A 23,045-nucleotide genomic window follows, 5' to 3' on the forward strand; every position below is an offset into this window, starting at 1 on the left:
ACTGCTTTGATACTGATGAGTCAGCAGTGTCTGCCTGATGAATATGCAGTGGATCCACCCCTCATACATCAGGTTTCAAACCCAAGGTGCTGACAGCCAAAATGTCGAACTCAAGGATACAATATGGGAATCTACCAACTATTTGATGGCATCGCAGTATCTTTCATGGACTCTGTGCAATCATTTGCAGTACCAAAATAAATGTAAAAAATTAGGATTTTATATGTTACAAACATACAAGTGTGTACAAGTAAACAAACATGCTATAATTGCTAATAAACATGCTTAACGGTGTGTTCACACCGAACGCGATAGACGTGAACAGAGCGTCAGGTTTACATGTAAAGTCAATGGAAAAGCGCGATGACCCGCGATTGCGGCTCCCGCGAAAATTCGGAAGCAGATTTGCGTCGCCAAAACGCCTGAAACGCACATCAGTCTAGCACGTTTGAAGCGTTTGAATCGTTTGAATCGCTTGAATCGCGAAGATACCGGTCTGGCACAACTTCCTCCCACATTTCCGGTTCATGCGCGTCAAAATATGCAATTTTGAGGCGCGATGGATTTTTCTTGGACACACGTTGAGGTGCGAATGTGCACGCGTCAAATTAGGGGCGTTTTCGTTCGCGTCTATTGCGTTCAGTGTGAACACACCTTTACAGGTGTCTATTTCCGAATGAGGGTCATAGTTATGGGTATTTTTGTGCTGTTTTTTCTATTGGACGTGATGGTTATCAAAACCAAACATGATGAATTTGGCAAGCGCAGGAGACACGACACGAAGGAGATTTGTCAATCAGGCTGCAGAATGCAATGCTGTACAGTGCAAGAAAAGAAAAAGAAAATCAGCGAAAAAGCGAAGCAGTGACGAATGAGCGGGACCATTGTGTGCTGTTTATTAATAAACAAAATATATTCCTATATGACAACATGCATAAAAGAAGAACGGTATTTGTACCTCAGTGGGAAAATAGCGGTGGCTTGCTAGCTTTTGTGCGGCTTCCCCGGGTCAGCGAAAACTTTCAAAAGAGAAATGAATGAACTTACCAGGTTGCCCGATCTCTTCACATATCTTCCTCCAAGCTCGGTCCTTTATATTCCTGTCTCGGTACAGAAAGCAGCTGGTGTCGTACAGCTACGTTTGCTACGGCGTTGATTAGCCTTCCATCCATTGAAGAATGAAGGGCTTTGGCTGGATCTGCCCCTTTGACTTAAGTCACAGCCACGTCACCAGGCTCCTGATTGGTTGTCGCGGCGCGACTTGACACTGGAGTTCAGATTTTTCCAACTCGAGCGGTAGACGCGTAACGCGCGTATGCACAAAATGCAACACAAAAACTCACGCGCGTGTTTTTTTTTGCGAGTCAAACACTCCAAACGCGCTAGACTGACGTGCGTTTCTGGCGTTTTGGCGACGCAAATCTGCTTCCGAATTTTCGCGGGAGCCGCAATCGCGGGTCATCGCGCTTTTCCATTGACTTTACATGTAAACCTGACGCTCTGTTCGCGTCTATCGCGTTCGGTGTGAACACACCGTAAGGGTCAGTGGTAGATATTGGATTTTCTAACTTTTGTGCAAAGGCAGACTTTTTCCTGTCTTCATGCAAAGTTAAGCTAAATTGCTGCTGAGTTTTTTATACTGTAGTATATAGTCCATATGTCAAAGTTAAAAGAAAACTACATGCTCTTTCAGTTTTATGTATAAGGACAGAAAAGAAATCATCTAAATGAGGTAAATACAAAACATATTACACTGTGTCATCAAGATGTAGAATCAGTGTGTAAAGAACCAAGAATATCCTCACTACTTCCATAGGAATTTAGAGGCTAAGTAGCAGCCAGATGCTGCTAGTGAAGTGCACTTGATTAATTGATCATCAGCAAGTGTGAGCACGTCTATAAAAGCAGAAGTTTTGGCAGTTTGCGGGAGCATTGAGCTTTATGCCAAGGAGGGAAGAAATTAGCAATGATCCTAAGGAGGCAGTCTACTACCCATCAATCTGGGAAAGGTTAAATGGGCATTTCCAAGTATTAGAAAGTCCATAATTCATTAGAGGTTGTACTTTTTTAAGGACCAGATGATTTTTATTACATCCCATTAGGTAAAACTTTAGAATTAACTGTCTGTTTACCATGCCTGTTATATCATTTAGGCAAAGAATGGTGCTAAAAGGTGTGAGATAAACAGTTTCCTAAAGCAACATGACTCTTAGAAAGAAACAGCCAGCAGACACAGGTACGATTAACAAATGCTATATTTCTTGAAAGATTTATTCAAACAAGACACATGGGCCAATGCAGTATGAGTGCCTATAGACATTGTAGTTTGGCAGTCAAAACTTTATTATATAGCATTTTGTATGCGTGAAAATTCTGTTCATATCCCTTCATCCCTAAAAAAACAAACATAAAAACAAAAAATCTGAAGAAATTTGTCTTGAGTTACAGAGTGACGTCAGATTGCCCAGTCTGCTTTTATATATCTATAAAAAGCCCTTATGTAAGCTGAGTAGTCAACGAATTTCACAGCAGACAAATGGTATAGGATACATATAAACACAAGTATTACATAGCAATCCAAGGCAGCCTATTGCTGCCTATTACAAATTATTATGAGACGACGCATTACTTTTTTTTTTGTCTTTGTCTTTTTTTTTTTTTGCAGATGCAAAAGCTGTACAAGAAACCGCTGAGTCTTCCTTTCACTTTCAGCGAATGTGTTGGCAAAGCACTTGGATACAATGCAATATCATTTAACATTAAATATATGAGTGCATGTATACCGTACAAGCTTCAAACACATGGCATATAATGTAATTCATCTGCTTGACGTTACATTGTATGGCATGTGCTAGGTGATTGCGAGGGGCGGGGGCAAGGGGTGCGGCCATGAAATCTGGAAGCTCTTCAAAATTTTTCCGTTATTCAATCATTGAAAAACACCGTACAAAAACGGACAGAAAACAAAGAAACAATCGAACCATACAACATAATCTATATATTGCTCGGGATCATGGAGCCCAAGTATGTCTACCAGGTTGCATTCAGATAACCTGCCGTAGAATACTTGATGATTCTTTTATAGAGAGGAAGTTTTACAAACAACAGTCAGTTAGCTCTGACTCGAGCGAGCAATGCCACAGTCTGTCGTAATCAGGAGAGATTGAGTAAATTCACTCTAAGCTGATGATCCAAAGCAGTCCCAGCATTCTCACCGTTTTGGATGTTTAAGCATCAGTTAGGTGTACTCAGTTTCTCCTGATTCAAGGCTTTTGGTCCTGCTTCATATCACAAAGTTGGAGACTTTGTGTTTAGGATATAAGTAGCGTTATACCTCTGTGGCTCTTGTGTCTTGTTTCAGGTGTGTGTGGATGTTGGTACATGTATGTCATTTGCTTGAAGGGAGTCATTAAGGTTCATCCATCGTTGATGTAAAAACACATCCTTCACTGTCCATTCGCTGTCCATTGGGAAATTAACACTGAAAGGTGCCATTGTTTTCCAGTACATCAGCAAGATTGCAGCTGTGATACGGATCTCACAAAATGAACAATTCAAGAAGCAGGCGTTCACAGCGCTCGCTGTCAGCCATCTCCGCGAGACATGACAGCTAACAAAATCCGAGCAAAGCTTTCAAGTTGCCAGTCTCTTTCACTTTGCTGGTAGCCTGTCCTCAGGCTTTGCTTGTCCTGAAGGACTAACTCTGCTCCTTAATTGCAAATCCTGGAGCCTGTGTTGGCATTCTGTTCAACCTCCGAGTTGTTGGGTAGCACAAGCTTCACGCCCTCTGAGGCCAGCCAGTGAGTACAAGGTCCAGTTCCTGATTTTGTTGTTGTGCAAATCAGAGTAAACACCATATTCGACTCCCAGCTACAGTCACAAAGCGTTTTTGATAGCTGGTTGCTTGAATGCACAGCGATAAGACCCAGAATGAATGTTTTTAGACCACCCAGACAAGTCAGAATGAAAAACAACCATCGCGATATCGGCTGTGTTCGTACAGCCACGTTTCTCTTTTCTCATCTCATCGCCTTCATTTTTTTGTCTCAAGCCCTCTGCACAGCTCATTCTTTCACTCAGCTCTGCGTCGTTTTTGACACCCGTGCCCTTAGTAGCACCCAGCCTTAAACTCTGAGGAGGGCTCCAAATAGGCAAACAGAAAGAGAGAGATAGGGCGAGGGAGGTTTAGCGCTTATTGCTTCACTGATGCATATTGCTTGTTTACTCGCTGTCATTCCTTATTTATTCTCAACCTCTTATGCATTCCGACTGATTAGGGAGAGAGCCCACAGAACGGTTTGGTAGGGATTTTAGAGGCCAGAAAGCTTTTCATATGAAGTGACCCACTAAAAAATGTGGCACCTCGAGAAAATAAAAGTCAAAGAGATGGTGAAGCCACGCAAGAGAAGCTGCGGCATTGTGGTGCACTGAATACTGTGCAGTGCTGGCGAAAGCATAAGCACAGATGTGTTTGATGCATATTCACAGCATGCATATCCCATTGATGCTTTTGTATTCATGATCCCCATTCTCTACTGATCCCCTATTACAAAAGCATGCCATCCCCTACCACCAGTCCAACAGCTTGCCTAACAGGTTTTTCACATCTTGGAGAGGTAAAGTGGAGAAGCCATTGCAGCATTACAAGTGAGCATTATACTGCTACTTGATTCTTGCTCGTTAAAGTTTTACCCTGCTGCTCATTTTATTTGCTTGTGCACATTCACAGCTCCAATATAATTGAGATGCAAATTGGGGAATTTGGCTGACTGACATTTCTGCTGGCAAGTAAAACAAACAAACAAAATCTTCTCAAAAATTTAAATCTGTCTTACATAAAATCCACTTTACTTCTTTAAGCTTGGCATCAGCAAATCTCCAGATATGAATAATATATTGCAAAGCATTTGGTCATTGATGCCACAGCTTGTGTTTGTGGATGCTAGCTTGTGCATGTGCGTATGAATGTAATCGTTTTTGTGTGAGCGCTTGTGCGGTGTGGTGTAGTGAGGATGAATCTGGAGCCTGCCATGCTTTGACTGGCTCTGTCATTAATTATAGTTTTCTCCTTGTACATGCTCAAACACACTATGAAGACCCAGTGAGACTATCACGTTTACAACAGCTTGGAGCAGTGGGTACCAAACATCAGGGAGAGTGCTTCGTACCCACTGCTCAACCCTTCCTGGATATGGATGCACAAAGGGAGGTCGGGCAGTAGAAGAAAGTCTGCTAGGACACTACAAGTAAGAGAAAGCAAGTGAGATACAGAGTGAAAGAAGAGAGATAGATGGAGAGACAGAAAGGGAGGGAAAGAGAGAAAAAGTGCCAAATAATGTGCGACTCTGTTAAGCGGTGCCGTTTGATGAGGTTCCACCACCTGCCGGATGCGCTGTAGCATGAGCCAGGCATATGCACTGCGGAATAGCTGGTGTCCCAGTGATAACAAATGAAGGTGAATTCAATCAGTGAGTCAGACTGGCTGTTGGATTGGTCTATATTGAGGAGGAGGAATTGGAAATAAGTGGTGGGATGGTAAGGGATTCTGAAGGATGAAAGCATTATTGCGTTTTTTTTTATACTTAAGCTATCAAAAAACTGCTATTTGGCAAACTACTCGAGAAATTCTACTTAAAAAAAAAACAGTATTTCTAGTTACTCCTCTGGAATAGCAATTAGGTAAAGGTACAAAAGGTGCCTTTTATGGTTGGAACTTTTAACATGGGCAAATTTCCATTATTTCCTTGTGTTTAGCTATTGTGCCTGTAAGGGTCATGCCAAATTTATGCTAGCTGACATTGTTGCAAGAATTTGGCGAAAATCTTCAAAAAGGTTTTTCTAAGATTAACTAAAAGTGAAAATAAGAGTTGATGGCTAACTACACTCATGATAAAGCTGATAACTAACGTTTGTTGTGTTTAATGTATTTGTTTTTAAATGCTATTATTCATGGCTAGCAAGCTAGCTAAGAAGACAACCTATAAATAAGATAAATTAACAATTAGCTGGTGCAGAACTCCTGTGTTCACCAAACATAGAGAGACAGCAAACCAAATTGAAACAAAAAGGGATTTTTTCTAAGATGAAAAGATAAAATTTATTTATTAAAATGTAGAATGAGCATCGATGGGTTGTTTACGTTACCACGTATGATTATCAATGGGTATTAATTTCTACTTTTGGCCCTTGGTATAAATCGAGACCTGGTTAATTTTTTATGTCAGTATTCAACAGTTTGAAGCGTTATCTCCCAGAAATCCACTGATTTATGCTGCTGTGTATGCACGTGGAAGCAGTTATTAACTTATAGTGTTTGAGCACTTTGTTAAGAGGAAGTGAAGTAAACTGCAGTGTACTATGTACAGTTGGTTTCAGCCTTTCAGATTATGTTAGTTTTGCAGAAATATCTCCATGCATCAAACAGCAGGGAAAAAGGTTCCTGAATGCATCACATCACTCTCTTCCTACATCCAGAATTATGTTAATCATTAGTGTCTAATTATGAAAATGTATCTTTGCAAATGTATGGCACCAAAAATAACAAAGCGGATTTCTGGGGTCAGAGAAAATCCATGTCTGTACTAATGTGCAGGATTAGCTGACTTTTCTGTGATGCATTTGTGAAATGGAAAGAATTCACTGACTTTGCAATGACATTTCGGGATGATCCCTTTGCCCCTTTTCTAGGTATTGTAACATATCCTCGGCTTCATGTAGAGGTAAAAATATCCACAACGTCACAAGAGACTGTGACTGAAATTTGCTATTCAACATGCTGCCACAAATAACTAAAGGGCTGGCCTGTTCATTTGCCCAGTTTTTCGGATGGAGGTGGGGTTTTCTGTGGTCTCTTGACACTGCTGGGAACCTTGTATAATTTTTGACAAGTGTGTAGTATGTGCATGTGTATGCATGCCTCATTTTTTCTTATCTTTCTCATCTCACTTGCGCCTGGAATGAGATGAATCCCTCCCACACTATCCTGCCCTCCACTCTAGTATGAATTGCGAGGCTGATATCTCATTCTTTGGAGGGCTGGAGGGCAATGAGTGGTGAAAACACAATGGCATTGTGTCTACTGATGGGAAGCTAGAGTCTTGGGGGACACACTCCTCTACCCTCCTCTCCTGTCAGTGTCAGAGTCTGGGCCAGTTTGAGGGGTAAAGCGTGTATGAGTTGAATTTGAACATTTGTACATAGTGGAAGGGCACTCGGCACCTGAGCAAAATGTCACCGAGGTACAAGGGGCTTGAGAGGAGACGGAGGAGAGAGCTGTGCCAACTGCCACTCAATTATTTAGAGACGCTGCTGGGTTCAAAGAGTCAAAGCAAATAATCCACTAATCCACCACCTTCACAGCTTATCTGCAACTTATCTGTTTTGCTCTAGTGGTCGTAAAAGTACACAAATATCACTCACATTATTGTTATTCTTGGTAACAATGACAAGGAAAATGCAGAGTTAAAAAAAATTCCAGATACGATATTTGCTTGCTCCAGCACACCATTATAACTGAGGATATAAAAGATATTAGAACATTTCCCCTCAACTGCTCCATTTTTGTCTTCTGTCTGTTCATCAATCCTGCCCCATGTTCACACAGTGACCTCTGTTTTGCTGTTAGTGGCCAGTCCCTTGTGCTTGGGGTGCATATGCGGCGAATGGCCGTAGCCCAGCGGCTGCGAGAAGAGCTCGGGCAGCGTTTCAATGCTGAACTGCCTCTTGTTGGAGTAGGCCTGGCGCCTGCTGTTCTGTTGGTGCAGTGTCTGGTGCTGCTGCTGTTGGATAGGGTGATGCTGTTGCCCGCCAAGGCCCATGTGGGAGGCTGCCGGGTGCTGAATGTGGCTCTTACTTGGGTCCCATGCTTTGAAGGCTGAGCTGGAGGTGAGTGGGTGAGTGTTGGTCTTGGAGATCTTAGGTTTGGGAATCTGGGAGGCGTTGATGGTAATGGCTAAAGGTGCATGGACATCTGGTGGTGGGAGGAAGGGCTTGTCCTTGGGGTGGAAGTTGATAGGCTGGAAGGTGGGAGGAGACTGGCGGTGGGTGTAGTCTACCATTGGGTAGCTCTTGTAGTAGTCTCTTGGAGTTGTGTCTAGACGAAAAGGACAGAACAAGACAAAGAGGTGGTTATATTTTGATATTATATAATTACAATATTACCATAATCAGTTCTATCCGGTCTTTAAGTGATGACATGATCTTGCTTCCGGGCCCAACCAACTCTGCATTTAATAAGGCTGTTGTGTTTTGAACATGTTTTAATGGTTTGTATCTTGTTCTATTTAATCTCAACAAGCCCCTAAAACAGTCATCACTGTCGGCCTCTCTTGGTTTCTATTACGGTTATTCATTTTAAAGCTCAGTTTTTAAAACCTTATGATGTAACTACAGCCCAGCCCATGCCAGCAGTATATTAATGGCTAACCTCGTATTGTGGATGGATTATCTCAGTTGTTCTCCTGACTGAAGTTCGGTCCGTTTACAGCATCCTGCCATGCGATTGCATTTGTCCCTAACCATCGGGAACCCCCAACTTTTATCCAGTGGAAAAAGTTAGCGTTCGTCCTCCAGCTTCACTGTGTTTATGTTATGCTAACATAGCTGTGTTGCTAGCGATCACATAGCACGTCATTATATACCAGCTAGCCAAATTTCAGTAATCCTACAAAACGACACTGCTGTTTAGTTTTCTATCTTCATTTGTGTCAGAAGTTTGATAGCAGAGCTGTATGTTTAATTATTTTTCTGAAATCCCTGAGTCAGAACATGGTATATCATGTTTAGGTGGAAACTAGTGAGCTAATTTCCTGCTAACTTCTAACTCTGTTAAATTTAATAAATTCTGTTTTCATGGATGCTTGGATGTTAAACCTAATTGTTACACCTGGTAGACAAGCCACATTTTATTACAGATGAAAGAATTTAGACAGTTCTTCAACTCTTAGTGATGTCGCAGTGATTGTTTGACTTTGAGACCTGCAGCGGAGTTTGGGCCCAGACGTGGCTAATGACGTTAGACTTAAAGACCGGATAGTGCTGTACTATCCTAAACATTTGTATCAGGCTGTCCAATTGATCAGTAACGGCAACAAAAGTAAATCAAAGACCGATACATTCATTACTGATCTATACTGTTTACAAGGCGCTTTATTACAGTCACTTCACTATGTGCAAAAGTAGACATGGACATATGGAAATGATCAAATTAACCCTGATTGTCATCAAGTTTCTCTTTAGACTCACTCACTATGTAACTGTGCCCATGTAACAACATATAATTTTCTAGTAAATATAGTGATTATTCATGTGTGGATATAGATGATTCAAAGGTGGTCCTAACAATGAGCAAATGTCAAATATAGACTGTTTTTGGTTTGATATATGAATGTAGACCCCCACCCCCACCACTAGACCACCACCCACCCCATATATTTTTATACTTTGAGCATTCAAATATTTATTCATTTTTTGCAATTTTTTTGTTTGGGTTGTAATGTCAGAGAATATCTTTTTATTATCAGTCACCAAATTCCAGATAGATTAACAGGTAGCCAATAAAAAGAAAGAATTTGTGAGCATTTGTATGATTGCTATTTGCTCTTTGCTCTTTGATCTGTGTGCCTGCTGACCATAGATGTAAGGCAGAAGAGACAAATAAAAATACAAGCAACAAACTATGGGGAAAAAGTGGCATGAGCGAGTCCCGAGCAAAAGGAGTGATTTGTAAGGAATAAAAATAGACCGGGTTCAGCATGTCGAGTCAGATTAGTGTGAGCTCTCTGAGTGGAACTCGACTCTGCTGTTTGGTCATCACCACCGCCCCCAACACCACCACCACCGCCACCACTTCCCTCATACATGCTCTGCCCTAAAGACACTTACAACCTTGTTTGCTTGGCCCTATTTTATCAGTCCCTTTTCCTGGAGAGAAAAAAATATTTGAAAAATATTCTGCTATATGATTTTTATTATTTTTTCTTCACCTTTTCTGACTTCATTGCTCTAAATCAGCCTCTCTTAAATGTACATTTCTTTTCCTCGTGACGTAACATCATGCTTTCAGCCCCTGTTGTATCAAGTTAGTCTTGTGCATCTGTTTTTCTCGTTATACTGTTGAATTTGACAGTGGATGGCTGTGTGTGGGCGTTTGTGGCTGCAGACCCCAAATTCATTGATTTATTTACTGTATGAAAAGTTTAGCCAAGGGCCACTTTTCTGCTCCATAGCTAAATCTGTCAATTTCAATAATATATTCTAGCCAAGATGACTAAAACCATTTCCTTATGTTTGCCTTTCCAGAAAAACACCTAGAGGGCGAGTCTCACATTCACACATGTCAGGAAGCTGTCCAGCACTATCACAGTGCTGTAATTGCTTATTGAACCCTTTTGTGCGTCCATTGTGTAACTCTAGGGTACTTCAACAGCAGCTGTTGGCGACGGAGACAGAGTTACAGGAAATTATCTACTCCCTCAGAAAAATTCTCCATGCTGGCTCAAGGATTTAAGCAGGTTCTAGCATTTCTCAGTGCACCATCAAGTATTCCAACAGCACTACAGCCATTTTCAGTCTGTTAATTCTGTAGAGGAACAGAAAATACTTCAGGAACAAGAAATGAGTAAAGTACAGGAACTGGGGGCTATTTATAACAAATGATTAGCAGAAGAGTTCTGCTTTTATTTAACTTTGGCACGATACAAATGAGGATTAGTCTGCATTTCTGTGTCTCTGTCTGCAAATATGCACAAGTGTGAACTGTATGTGTGGATTCACACACTTAGCTCAATAATTTGTTGGACCTGTTTGGTTTGTCTGTATTCAATTTCATATTTAATTAAAGCTGCAAGCAGCCACGAGAGGGCCCTTTTTCTCTGGTGCGGTCCAGCCTCGCTGAACATCTCCTATACCCACTATTTGGGAATTGAATATCCCAGTTAACCGTATGTCACACTGATGTATGTCATGTGTGGAACAACCTATTAAAGTTTCATCTAGATTGGATGATGATTATAGCCTACTGAATTTTACCTCCTTCCACTAGGTGGCATTCTAACTATTGCTGACTAAGGCATGTTAACCTGTTCAGGTCCAGACTCTGATCATGTCTGTGAAGTAAGAGTATGAACAATTTGTCTTTGAATTATAACAGTTTCCTGCTTCATGGCGAATGATTGATTATGGCTTTCCTGGACAAATTTGAGGTTGTTGTGACCATCCGCCTTGAAACATGACATTTCCTGTTCCCAATAGGTGGCACTGTGGCCATTGTCAAATATTGCAGTTAAAGAGATGTGTGGTCCAGATCGGACCATGTATGTGGTAATAAGAACAAGTAAAAAAATTTACCAAAATGACCAAAATTTAATCTGGTGCCACGGCCACGCCCTTTGACGAAACTTCTGGTGCTTCTATCAGCAGTCATATCTTCAATAAACGCTGGTGGCGCGGTTCCACTGGCAGCCTTACATACCCATGCCATAACACTACCTCCACCATGCTAGACAGATGATGTGATTGGATAATTAGCCGTTTCTCTCCTTATCCAGACTTTTCCCTACTCATCATTCATTTTGGTTTCACCTGTCCAAAGAAAATTATTCCAGGACTATGCAGGCTCTTTTAGATGGTTTGTTTTTTTTTGGCAAAGTCTAACCTTGCCTTCCTGCTTGAATGTAACCAGTTATAAACCCTCTGTATTTACATTCACGAGGGCGTCTCTTGATTGTAGATTTTAAAAATGACACGCCTCCTTGAATAATCAATTTCTTGATTCTTGATTATAATCACAGTATCCCTGCCCTTGGTGTAAAGCACTTCACCATGAGGCTTGCAGAATTTGACAGATACACTGATTCAAATGTTGCACACAAAAGGGAAAATACTGAGACACAATGAATTAAACACACCCTTGCTTCTCACAACAACTGCTGTTACTGTCCATTTGAGTGTTTCCACACATGTTGCCAGAAGAAGCACCTGACAGCAGGGTCCTCTGTGGCAGTATTACCCACCATCTTGTCCGTTCCACACACTCTCCATCTGCTCTCTCTCTTTCTCATCCGCTTGTTTCCCGCTCTCTGTTTCATTTATTCCACACTCTTCAACAACATAAGCTTTTGCTCTCTATCCAGTGGCAGCTTGAAGTGATGCCCACGGGCCCAATCTGGGCCACTGCATTATAACTGCATAAATTGGAGCCTCCAAATGATTTCAGTTTGACAATGTGCTGCATTTTTGTGTGGTCTATTTCAATGTCATTTCATTATGTTTACACAGTTATTTCTGCTTCATAAAGGGCTTATTAACATATTGACATTGTGGGAAGGAAAGATCCAAGATCCAGTTATTTCTAGACCCACACACATATTTCCACTATGCAATTCATAATTTTAAAGCTCATTTTAAAAGAACCCCACTAAGCACATATGCCAAAATAAAGGGATATTTCACTCTAACATCAGATACATCTAGTTTTCCTCTAGCTTGTGTTTCTATTCATGAATATAGAGAACTTTGCCTAGTTTTTGGAGATACAAGCTTTAGAGATGTCTTCTCTCTGATGTAATAGAACTCAATTGTGTTTGCTTGTTGTTACTAAATACTAAAAATATTTTAATATACATAAAAAAAAACTCCGCAGCCCTGTCTTTATCCAGTAGAGATGACCCCATAACACAATCAACCAACCAACAAACCAACCAAACTTATCTAAAACCTAAACCTAGAAATGTTATTGTGAGCATTTTTACACAGGGTAAGGTTTAGGATGGGGTGTTTTGCTACCTGTAGCACAAACCCCTTGTCAAAGTCAGATGGATTATTCAGATAATTATTGTGTGGTGTGGCTGGCAAGTGTTGTAGGCTAAAAGAGACATGACAGTTTCTAGATGAAACTTCTCACCACAAGGTTTGTGAGGGTTGTGATATCATATTACAATGCTGCTAAGTTTATAAGCTTACCTGTGGAGTAAACGCTCCAAGCACTACGAAGCAAGTGCCATTTAGACCAGTTACACAGAAAAAGAGCAGATATGGTAGGTAACTGCAAAATTAGGCAACTCACACCAAATTAATCTACCTGGATAAATAATAATACAAGTGTACTGAAAAATGCCACAGTTTCATTTTGGGGTGACATTTCTCTGGAGATTTGTCGGCTGCACATCCATGATGTTAATCTTCATTCCCAACACATCCCAAAGATGCTTTATTGGAGTGAGATCTGGTGACTGTGGAGGCCATTTGAGTACAGAAAACTCAGTGTCATGTTTTAGATTATTTGAACTTTGTGACATGATGTGCTATCCTGCTGGAAGAAGATGGGTACACTGTCAACCAGTGTTGGTCAAGTTACTTGAAAAAAGAAATCAGTAACTAATTACTGATTACTACCCCCAAAAAGTAATCCCATTACTTTACTGATTACTTATTTTCAAAAGTAATTAATTACTTACTTACTTAGTTACTTTTTAAAAACACGATTTACAACCTGAATAATTGATAAAGTGATAGATCTTTCAGCCCAATTCTACTTTTTCTACAATCCATCATACAAAATGTAATCAAATGGAAAAGTCTCTTTTTAAAACTTGTTTTATTAGTTTTAATCTTTTAACTTTATGCATCAAGCAAAAACTTAATTATATGCAACATTCTCTGACTGGAAGAAATTTGTTTAATATTTAAACCTATTTTCTGCACATTCCAGCACATAAAATATATTTTTTTGTGTGTTTACACTCACTAGATGCAAGTAAAACACAGCAGAAAATAAATAAAGTCATAGACTAGCGGTCCTTTTGCTCTATTTTCACCTGTAAAGCAGGAGTGGGGTAGGCGGAGGTTTACCCTGGTGCAGGTGTGTCGCAGCGGGCAGTGGAAGAATCTGCAAGTTTCTCTGTGAATTTCCCATTACGTCATAGCGCACTCGGTGCTTGCTTGGAAGGGTTTTTTCGCTGTAAAAAGAAGTTTTCTTCCCACGTACAACGGACGCTAATGTTCCTTACAAAGTAAGGTCAGTACTTCCATGCTTTAAACGCTGCACGCTCATACTCTCTCCCGCACTCGATATATGATCCACTGTTGATCTGCGCACAGCTGTTGTCACGAACGTCGCACTCGCTTACGTCACTGTCATGAGACATTCTCGCAAAAAAATCACGGTTTTAGTAATGCAGTAACGCAGCGTTCCTACGGGAAAGTAATGGTAATCTAATTACCGTTTTTGCAATAGTAATCCCTAACTTTACTCGTTACTTGAAAAAGTAATCGGATTACAGTAACGCTTTACAAGTAACGCGTTACTGCCCACCTCTGCTGTCAACATAAAGGGATGGACACGGTCAGCAACAAAGCTCAGGTAGTCTGTGGCCTTTACACAAGTTCAGTTAGTATTAAGAGGCCCAAAGCGTGCCAAGAAAATATCCCCCTTCACCATTAAACCACCACCACCCTGAACTGTTGACAGATGGCTGGATGGATTTGTGGTTTCATGTTTCTGCCCATCTAAATGTTACAGCAAGAACAAAAATTCTGTAGTCTCAGTTTCCTATTCTTTGCTTATGGACAGTAGAGCCTGCGGACTTCTGGTGCTCTAGCCAATCCGCTTCATGGTTTGATGAGTTGCATTGCATTAAATTAACTATTTAAAATCTCATATTTTTATACATATATTTTTTTAATAACATGACATCAAATGGAAATATCATGCTTGTCCCTTTTCACCATGTAAGTTACATTTCAGTTCACTGACAGAATTGGTAACTTCTGGCTCTCCAAAGCAGTGTTCTGTAGATTTTAAGCAATACTTTCCTTAGGAGTATTCAGGTTTTACTTATTTAACACCAGGAAAGTCCAGCAGAGCTGAGGTGGTAAAACTGAATAAGCTACAAGAAAGAAAAAAATCCCCCCTGCAGAACATCATAGCTCAGACGTTCCATTTGTTTTGAATCAGAAGGTTTCCCCTTTATAGAAACATTGCTGAAGGAAATGTTAAAACTAGATTGCTATGCTTTTCCTCATTAGTCTCTACAGGTTGTTCACTAATCGCTGCATGTAGAGAAATTGCATCATGAAGTGCAAAAGGTAAAAAAAACAAAAAAACAAAGCTAAACCAGAGGAGCTGATTCATTTTCAAAGCCAGACTTTGAGATCCCTCCAGTTCACGTGTCTAAAAATTCACAAAACCTTTTTTTCATTATTATTTACATTATGTGTCCTGAAGCATATACTGAAAGTTTCAACAACCACAAAGAGAAAAAAAAAATCCAAATTGTAATCTTATGCTGTTCTTCTCAGAAAGCAGATTTTCCTGTTTCCACCCTAATTCTGCATTCACTGGATAATAAATTCATTCCAGTTTATACAAGTGTTGTAACTTGCATATCAAAACAAAATTCAGATTGACAGCATTTTGTCTGTACTCCCCTTTAAAACTGCAGGATTGTTAAAATGTAATTAAAAACTTCAGGCAGTCTTGGCCCGCAGTTTGGAGACCGAGTGGTTTGGCAAACACTCCTTCACAGCCTCTTTGAGAAAATCCCTCCACCTTCTGTCTTGTGTTTTTTTTTCTTGCTGTAAACCTGACGCTCACTGGTCACTGACTTGGATTTAACTCTGTCAGTCACACATAGGTTTGTAATTGTTTATAAAAAATCCTTGCCTTCACACTCGATTCTGAGCGTCTCCTCTACATGTTCATCTGGTGTCTGTCCAATCACGTTCTCCCTCTCTCACCTTTAGCATCTTTGTCCTGTGCTCTCCCTGCCAGTCCACCCTTACTTCCTCCAGTACTTTAATTAAGTTATCAGAGCTGCTTGATCCTCAGTCCTGCTGCTACACCTGGCAACGGTTTGACGTCATAGAGTTTACTGACCTCTTTGACATGTTTCACTCTTACACACAAATTTTAAAATCTAAATTTTTTCCCTTTTTTTAACATCACCTTTTGTGTCTTGCTTTGCAGGATAAATTTTAAAAAGCAGAAGTGAGGTTTTACCTGCTGCAGGAAGTCCTAGTGTGTTAATAAAGATTTCAAAGCTTAGTTCAGATACATGCTGTTTCACCTGGCTGATGGTCAGCTGTCCTGTCCAAATTGTTGGGTGTCCTAGCTATGACTTTGCCCACACAGGAAGGATTTCTGGACCCACTGGCTTGTTTATTGCACAGTAAGAGAAGTGATAAGCATGTGTGAAAAGATGATTGGTCTGAGTACATTTACTGCATAGCACTGTGCAAAAGTCTCGAGCTTGTATCTCAAGCCACTTTGTCACTGGCAGCAACAGGCTATAGTTCCCATTTCTTTGGTTGTATCTATGAAAAACACCAAAGACAACAGACAGGCATAAATAAGTATCTATATATCAACAAGATGATACCCACACAGCTACAGGCAAAACTTGGCAGATCTTGGCCTTAAAACAACTGAGAAAATTGGACCAGTGGAGGACAAAATAAATAGTTGCAAGTCTTAAAAAAAGTATCTACAGCAGATGGATTTAAAAGTCATGTGCTTAGGAAATGATCAAAGACCTGACACCAGACCTGAGAGATGGAGTTTACTGTTCACTGTAGCCTCATCAAAGATGATCTCAGTGGACGTGTGGCTGTCAAGAAGCGATCCTTAAGGAAGGAACAGAGAAAAGCTGAGGTATGCCAAATTACACTCGAACTGTCAGTGGTCAGAAGATCAGTGGTAACAGGTCTGACGGGGTGACGAATCTAAATTTGAAATTTTTGGTTCAAATCTTGTCAGTACATACAGAGGAGGTCAGGAAAGAGGCAGCGAGCAAGTGTATAGAGCCATAAATAAAACACGGGGGAGGCTCTGTCGTGGTTTGGGGCGGCATCTCAGGCAGTCATGTTGGGGCGACAGAACGTGTAAACACAGAAAAGCAGATTTTGATCCACTATGCAATACCATCTGGAAAGCTTCTGATTGGCGTAGGCTTAACTTTTCAGCAATGATCCCAAACACACTGCCAATGCAGTAAAAGCATACCTGGATAGAAAAACACACAATGTTACACTGTCAGTCATGGATTGGCCTCCCCAGAGCCCGGACCTCAACATCATTGAAGCAGTGTGGGATCATTTTGAAGAGAACAGAATAAAAAGGAGCCAAAAAATAAAAAAGAAGAGCTTTGAAAGTCCTTCAAGAAGTCTGGAGAACTATTCCTGAAGACTACTTAAAGAAATGAAAAGAAATAGAAAACTCTAAGAGAACAATCTTCTGAAAGTGAAACAGCACAAGCTGATAGGATTGTTTTTTGTGCAGTGTGAAGAATGAAATAAGGAGGAAACAGCTAGCCTGGCTTTGTCCGAATAAAACACAATCTGCTGAAATGTCTGAAAGACGTGGATCTCATTAGATTGTTGGCAAGAAAACAAAAAATCACATTTCCATATTTGTCAAATTATTCATTCCCAAATTATGCGCCACATCCAGTGATTGTGGAGGAATGAATTGAAAAGAAACAAATTGCTCGAAATGTTCTGACACAATGTCATGATGAAAGCGTCGTTATAACATATGCAAGTCTTTCACACACACAGTTTTCATGTCTCACATGAATGTTGTCACAGAAACAGATTTATTTTTAAAGCAGATGTGCTCACAGGGCTTTTGGAGAAGATATAGAGGGCATTGCCAGAGGTCGTAGGTTGTTCTGGTGTTGTGTAAGCTTTTAGGTACATAGTTAAAGAGCGTGGATGATCAGCATCGCTGATGACAAAAAGCAGAGCACTCTAAAACTGTGTGTGTGTGAGAGAGACAGAAATAAAGCAGTTACAAAACAGAGAAGAGCCTATGGGTCATCAAACAGTCTTAACTCAATACCTAGACATCGAGTGAGAGAGGAGGTTATTGCACCTCCGTCTGTGAAGGATGTGATGCTTTGAAGTATTTTTCAGGGAAATGTGGCTGACGCTCATTGTGGATAGGGGATTGCTGCTGCTGCAGTCGGCCTTTGTCTCCCAGTCACTGAGCAGAATAATGAGATGAGATTGTCTCATTCTTGCTCTTTTTCTCTTCAGTCATTTTCCACAGTCACACCACATTTTGCTGGCCTCAGTTTTTGCGAGCTTAGTGTCCTAATTCTATGTGTTTAATATAAACGATCAACTTTTTCTTCATTCTTGAAAACAGTAGTCAGCACCACGTGGGCTCTGCTGCAAGGAATCACTTACATGTTTTGATGGCTGCAATTAGAAATCTTGTAATATGAAGTAAAGTAAAGTAAATATTTCTCTCTTGTTCAAAGCAACATTTTAGCTCCTGAAAGTGCTGTTGAATGAACTGACTGAATTATATATGAGAGTTTGGAGTGAGGTGTCTTATTTTAGCCTTACCAACAGGCACATTATTATAGACAACTACTGTCTGTGTATATGCATATGTATAAAGTCCCCAAATACCACTTTCTACAATTTTTGGCTATTACACCAATTCAAATCACTCCCAGTGTATGCAGCTAAACAACACAACAACCAATCACAGTAGATCATCCCACCAGCCAATCCAAGTCCTACACCATAGCATTATTCCAAATGTTTTATACTTAATAATCAGTTCAAATCTGCTGCCAGTGATGGCAAAATCATTTAATTCATTTATTTTGATTTCCTAAACACTGAAAAGTTGCATAATGATACCATTCAATCCGTTGCCACATTGTTTAGTTACTTTAATCCACACATTAACTACTGCAATAACATCTGCATTTACATGTCAATAAACAATGCATGCACATGTGCCAAGCTGCTGTTCCTCATCTTTGTCACAGTGTCCTTATCTGTCTGAAGTGATCACATGAAGAAGGTGCGTGTGTGCGCTTTTGTGTGCGTGTCCCTGTTTGCATCTACACGTTTACACTTCCCTCCCTCAAGTGTGCATTTGCATTTGGATGAACAACATCCTGCGTGTGTACGAGTGTGCGATATGTTGGTTTATTCATGTATTTTCACAGGGCAAGCTTGAGGCGTGAACTAGACGCTTCACCCTGCTGCTGGCCAGACTCTACTGTCACTCAGCGAGTCTCTGTCGTGTGTGCACGCGTATGTTACAGCTTTGGTTTTATAATGTGAACCAGCTGAGTTACCATTCCACTACAAGTAAAAGTACATCATCATTACTGGTTTTACCAGTCTCACACTGCTGAGTTATGATCAATATTTCCAGGAAGGACCTGCCAGTATTATACTGGTTGAACTCACCCGTTGCACACAGTGCGCTTGCTGTCTTCTTTAATTTAACTGACTTTTATGTTTTGTCTCTGTAAATCCAGCATGCATATTGATGGTTTTCCACTGGTTTTTGCTGTATATTTGGACAAGTTATGTGTGTTATGTGTGTATTATTGATGACAGCGCAAACCAACCCAAGCTTTGCTATCAGCCTTGTGTGCGCATCTGTGCACCTTGCTTCTAATCTCCTGCTCGCCAGTGACAGCTTCTCGGTATAATGTGTCTAATATTTAGCTGCAGAGACCAAAATGAAAGTTTAAGCTGGATGGTGCTACGGTGCATGAAAGAGCCTTGCTAACATTGTTTTCCTCAAAAACTCAATAGAAGAAAGTAGCTTCTTCAATTTCTGTTGCAGCTCTGATTTATGCATCATGGTGGTGAGGATATTGTGGTAATTTTTTTCATTTGTTTTTTAGGCAATTTTCTTCTCTTGTGTAAGTGCCTGCAGTATTTTTCCAACATTAGATCCTTGTAATATCAAACTGGTAGAACAATATTTGAGAATGGGTGATTATTTAAATCATGGTGGTGGGGCTCATATGGTCATAATATTTACATCACAGCTGCTGTAATCTGGTGTAACAGGGTAAATCTAGACTCTACCACAGCACTCAAACATGATTCATAACTCAGAATGTCTGGATAAGAGTCAGACTCATACAAAAAACCCATCATTTTCTACTACCGTACACATTTGGCTTCGCTGACCTTTGTACAGTAAGTCTGTGTTCTGCAAGTGACTTGTTATGTGCACACCAGCAGCCGCATCCATGAGTAAGCATGCAAACATACAGCTGTAAACATGTATGCATGTAGTCAGGTTTAGTATGTGTTACTCACCCACAGCCTTGAGTGAGGCATACTTGTTGAAACCAATTCCCAGGTTGTTGTGAGGGTGAGACAAAGCCATGGCTGGACCCAGAGGAGATAAAGCTGCATTGTTTAAATGGTTGTGATCTATGAAAGACAGAGAGAGAAGCAAATATCAAACAAATATCTAAAAGTTGATCAAAGAAAATGCTAATTGAGAGAATATTCTCAGGAGGAATAAGAGCATTAAACCATACAAAGAGAGAAAAGCAGCTCTCCTCTCTATAACTCTGGCCTTATTTGGCTGACATTTTTTTTATGAATGGATGGGGATGATTTTTAAATGTTTTTTTATGTTTCCATTTCCAGAAAGTGATGCAAAAGCTCTTTAAGCTCTGTAGTCGGGAATGCAAGAACGAATTAGCTGCGGGCGTGATTTGTGCACTTCTTTCAGGCCACATTACAAAATGTCCATTTCCTGCTCAAAATAACAAATATATTCAAAAAGCTGTTTTAATTTTTTGTTATTTTTACATCTGCAGGTCAACAAGGACACGAGAAAACACCACTTACCATAGGCCTCTGTTTGAGTGAAAACAAGGACAGCTGACGAGGAAATTGAGCACTCAAAACTCAAGCTGAATTACACAAACACACCTTGCAGAAAAGTTGACAGATTTGTTTACAGCGCTGAAAGTCGGATGAACTTGCACATTCACAGCTGCATCGCTATCGGCTAACTGAAAATGCCCGCTCACAGTCCTGCAGGCGTACAGCTAAGCATTCAACTGTAACTTGACAGCTACTCAGCTGAGGCACTCATCACCCAACCACAACCTCCATCTTATTTAGTTTTGGTATTTTATTATCACGATTGAATGGTCATGTATATTTTTATTTAACCCTTATGCCCGCTTCAAATTTTTACCCTTTCGACACCAAAATGTACACACACACAAAATCTGCCATAAAAAAATCATTTTTCCCTTTTTTTCACTTAATCAGCTTGAGCCCTTATAAAATGATCAAAACATTCAGGATTTTAACTCTTTAAATGCAAGTTTAATTATTCATTATTTAAAAAAACAAAACAAAAAAGAAAAAATTATTTCCCATATTATAAATAGTCGGGGGATGGGGCATCGCTGAGTCTTGGACATGTCAAATATCAGCAAAATCTGATAACAGACACTCCCTCCTGACACCTTCATGGCCAGAAGTGTCTCATTGACTTCCACTGAAATCACGTGTTTTAGTCTCTAGGCCACTGTAGTATAAACCATTCGTCTTACCCCCTCTTTTGCATTATGGGAGTGCAAATAGGGAAGTGGAGGAGAAATGATCACCAGCATAATTAAGACATGGTTTAGCATCACCTGATCTTGCTCTAACTATAAACATTTTTTAAAAAATAAAACGTCTTGATTCTAATCTTAAAACTAGACATGGTTTCTATCCCCCAAATTAACCTGGTTCCACAGGACGAACCACAATTAAACCTCCAATCGGAGTGCTCTGTTAGGGTAATACGATACTATTAGGTCTTTAAGATATGTTGGCACCTGATTATTCAAGACCTCATATATGAGAAGGATTTTTAAATTCAATTCTGGATTTAGCAGGAAGCCACTAAAGAGAAGCTAAGATGAGAGAAATATGATCTCCCGGGTCCCTGTTCTACTCTTGCTGCAGCATTTTAGATTAACTTCTCAGGGAGCTTTTAGAAATGGCTGATAACAAGAAATTACAATACTTCAGCTTGTAAGTAAGAAAGGCACAAACTAGTAATTTGGCATCACTCTGAGAGTCTATTTGTGATTTAAGTGACACTACACAGATGAAAGGATGTAGTCCATGATATGTGCACGTTGAGGGACATATTCTGGTCATTTCTCACAGTTTTACTGGAGGTCAAGCTAATGCCATCCAGGGTAAATATTGGTTCGATATCATGTTTCTGATGATTTTAGGGCAACGTGCAATAACCTGAATAAGTCTGAATTTAAAGGTAGAAAATTGACTTCTTGTTTTATGTTGAAGGTTAGTTTCTCATGTGGTTCTTGGTGATTTTACTTCCTGTGTTAGTGTCTGATTGAATCCACCTGTACCTTGTGTGATCTCTCCAGTGTCCACTCTGCGACTATTCATTCTTTATCAGGTCTTTGTCATTAATTCCTCCTGTTCACGAGTTATCCTGGGTTTTTAAAAATGACATTTTTTTGTTATTAAAAAATAATCTTAGAGGAAAATGGGTGACAGAATCCCAACTCTAGTCACCAAAGGTACCTGTTTCTGCAATTAATCATTGGAATCAATGGAATACATTTTTCAAAACAACATAAAAGCAACTGCACTCATCTTTGACAATAACAACACAGCATCTCAAAGACTCTGCAAGCCTTCTGGAGAAACAAGGTCAGGCCAGGATTACCTCCCTTCTCTGAAAGTGTCATCTTTCCAGAAGTACAAAACTTAGCTAAAACTGTTTCCTGAAGAGGATGACGCACACACACACACACGCACACACACACCTGACTCCTGGATCCACCAGCCCCACAATAGCTGAAATGCATCGATGGGAATCAAGCGAGGGGGAAACAGGAGAGCGAAGCGGAGAGCGCGGGAGACGCAGGGAGAGAAACCAGAGAGCGAGGGATGTGACACCAGCGCTGACTGATTGAATTAGAAATAGATCTTCACTTCCCCTTGTAATTGATATGCAGTAATGACACGCTGTGTAGCACAGAGTGCAGGGAAGCCCAGTCATGTGTATGCGTTGTATAGCTGTGTGTGTATGTAAAATATCTTGCGTGAACCACGTATGCCGCCTCTCTCATCACTCATTCGCCTACCTAGAGTTAAAAGGAGCACATCCATCAATCAACCAATAAACAAAAACCCACCTACACTTAAAATTGCTTTAGTTATTTAATTTATGCAGGAATTGTGAGCGATTGCACAACATTCAAAGCAATTGCTCCTGCTCTTTAAGT

General features: G+C 40.3%; 1 protein-coding gene across 1 annotated transcript in view; it reads right to left on the minus strand.

The window, feature by feature from the left end:
* Positions 1-2,242: 2,242 nt before the first annotated feature.
* Positions 2,243-23,045, minus strand: part of LOC102294236 (protein shisa-8) — a 116,408-nt gene continuing 95,605 nt past the window's right edge. The window contains exons 4-5 of the mRNA XM_005945441.3: positions 20,083-20,199; positions 2,243-8,092 (exon numbers count right to left, since the gene is read on the minus strand). Coding sequence (XP_005945503.1) covers positions 7,596-8,092; positions 20,083-20,199 — 614 coding nt within the window. The 3' untranslated portion in view covers positions 2,243-7,595. The remainder of the gene's footprint in view (positions 8,093-20,082; positions 20,200-23,045) is intronic.

Source organism: Haplochromis burtoni, unplaced genomic scaffold (assembly GCF_018398535.1).
Source record: "Haplochromis burtoni strain Fernald_Lab_line unplaced genomic scaffold, NCSU_Asbu1 Contig_301, whole genome shotgun sequence".
Taxonomy (NCBI): Eukaryota; Metazoa; Chordata; class Actinopteri; order Cichliformes; family Cichlidae; genus Haplochromis; species Haplochromis burtoni.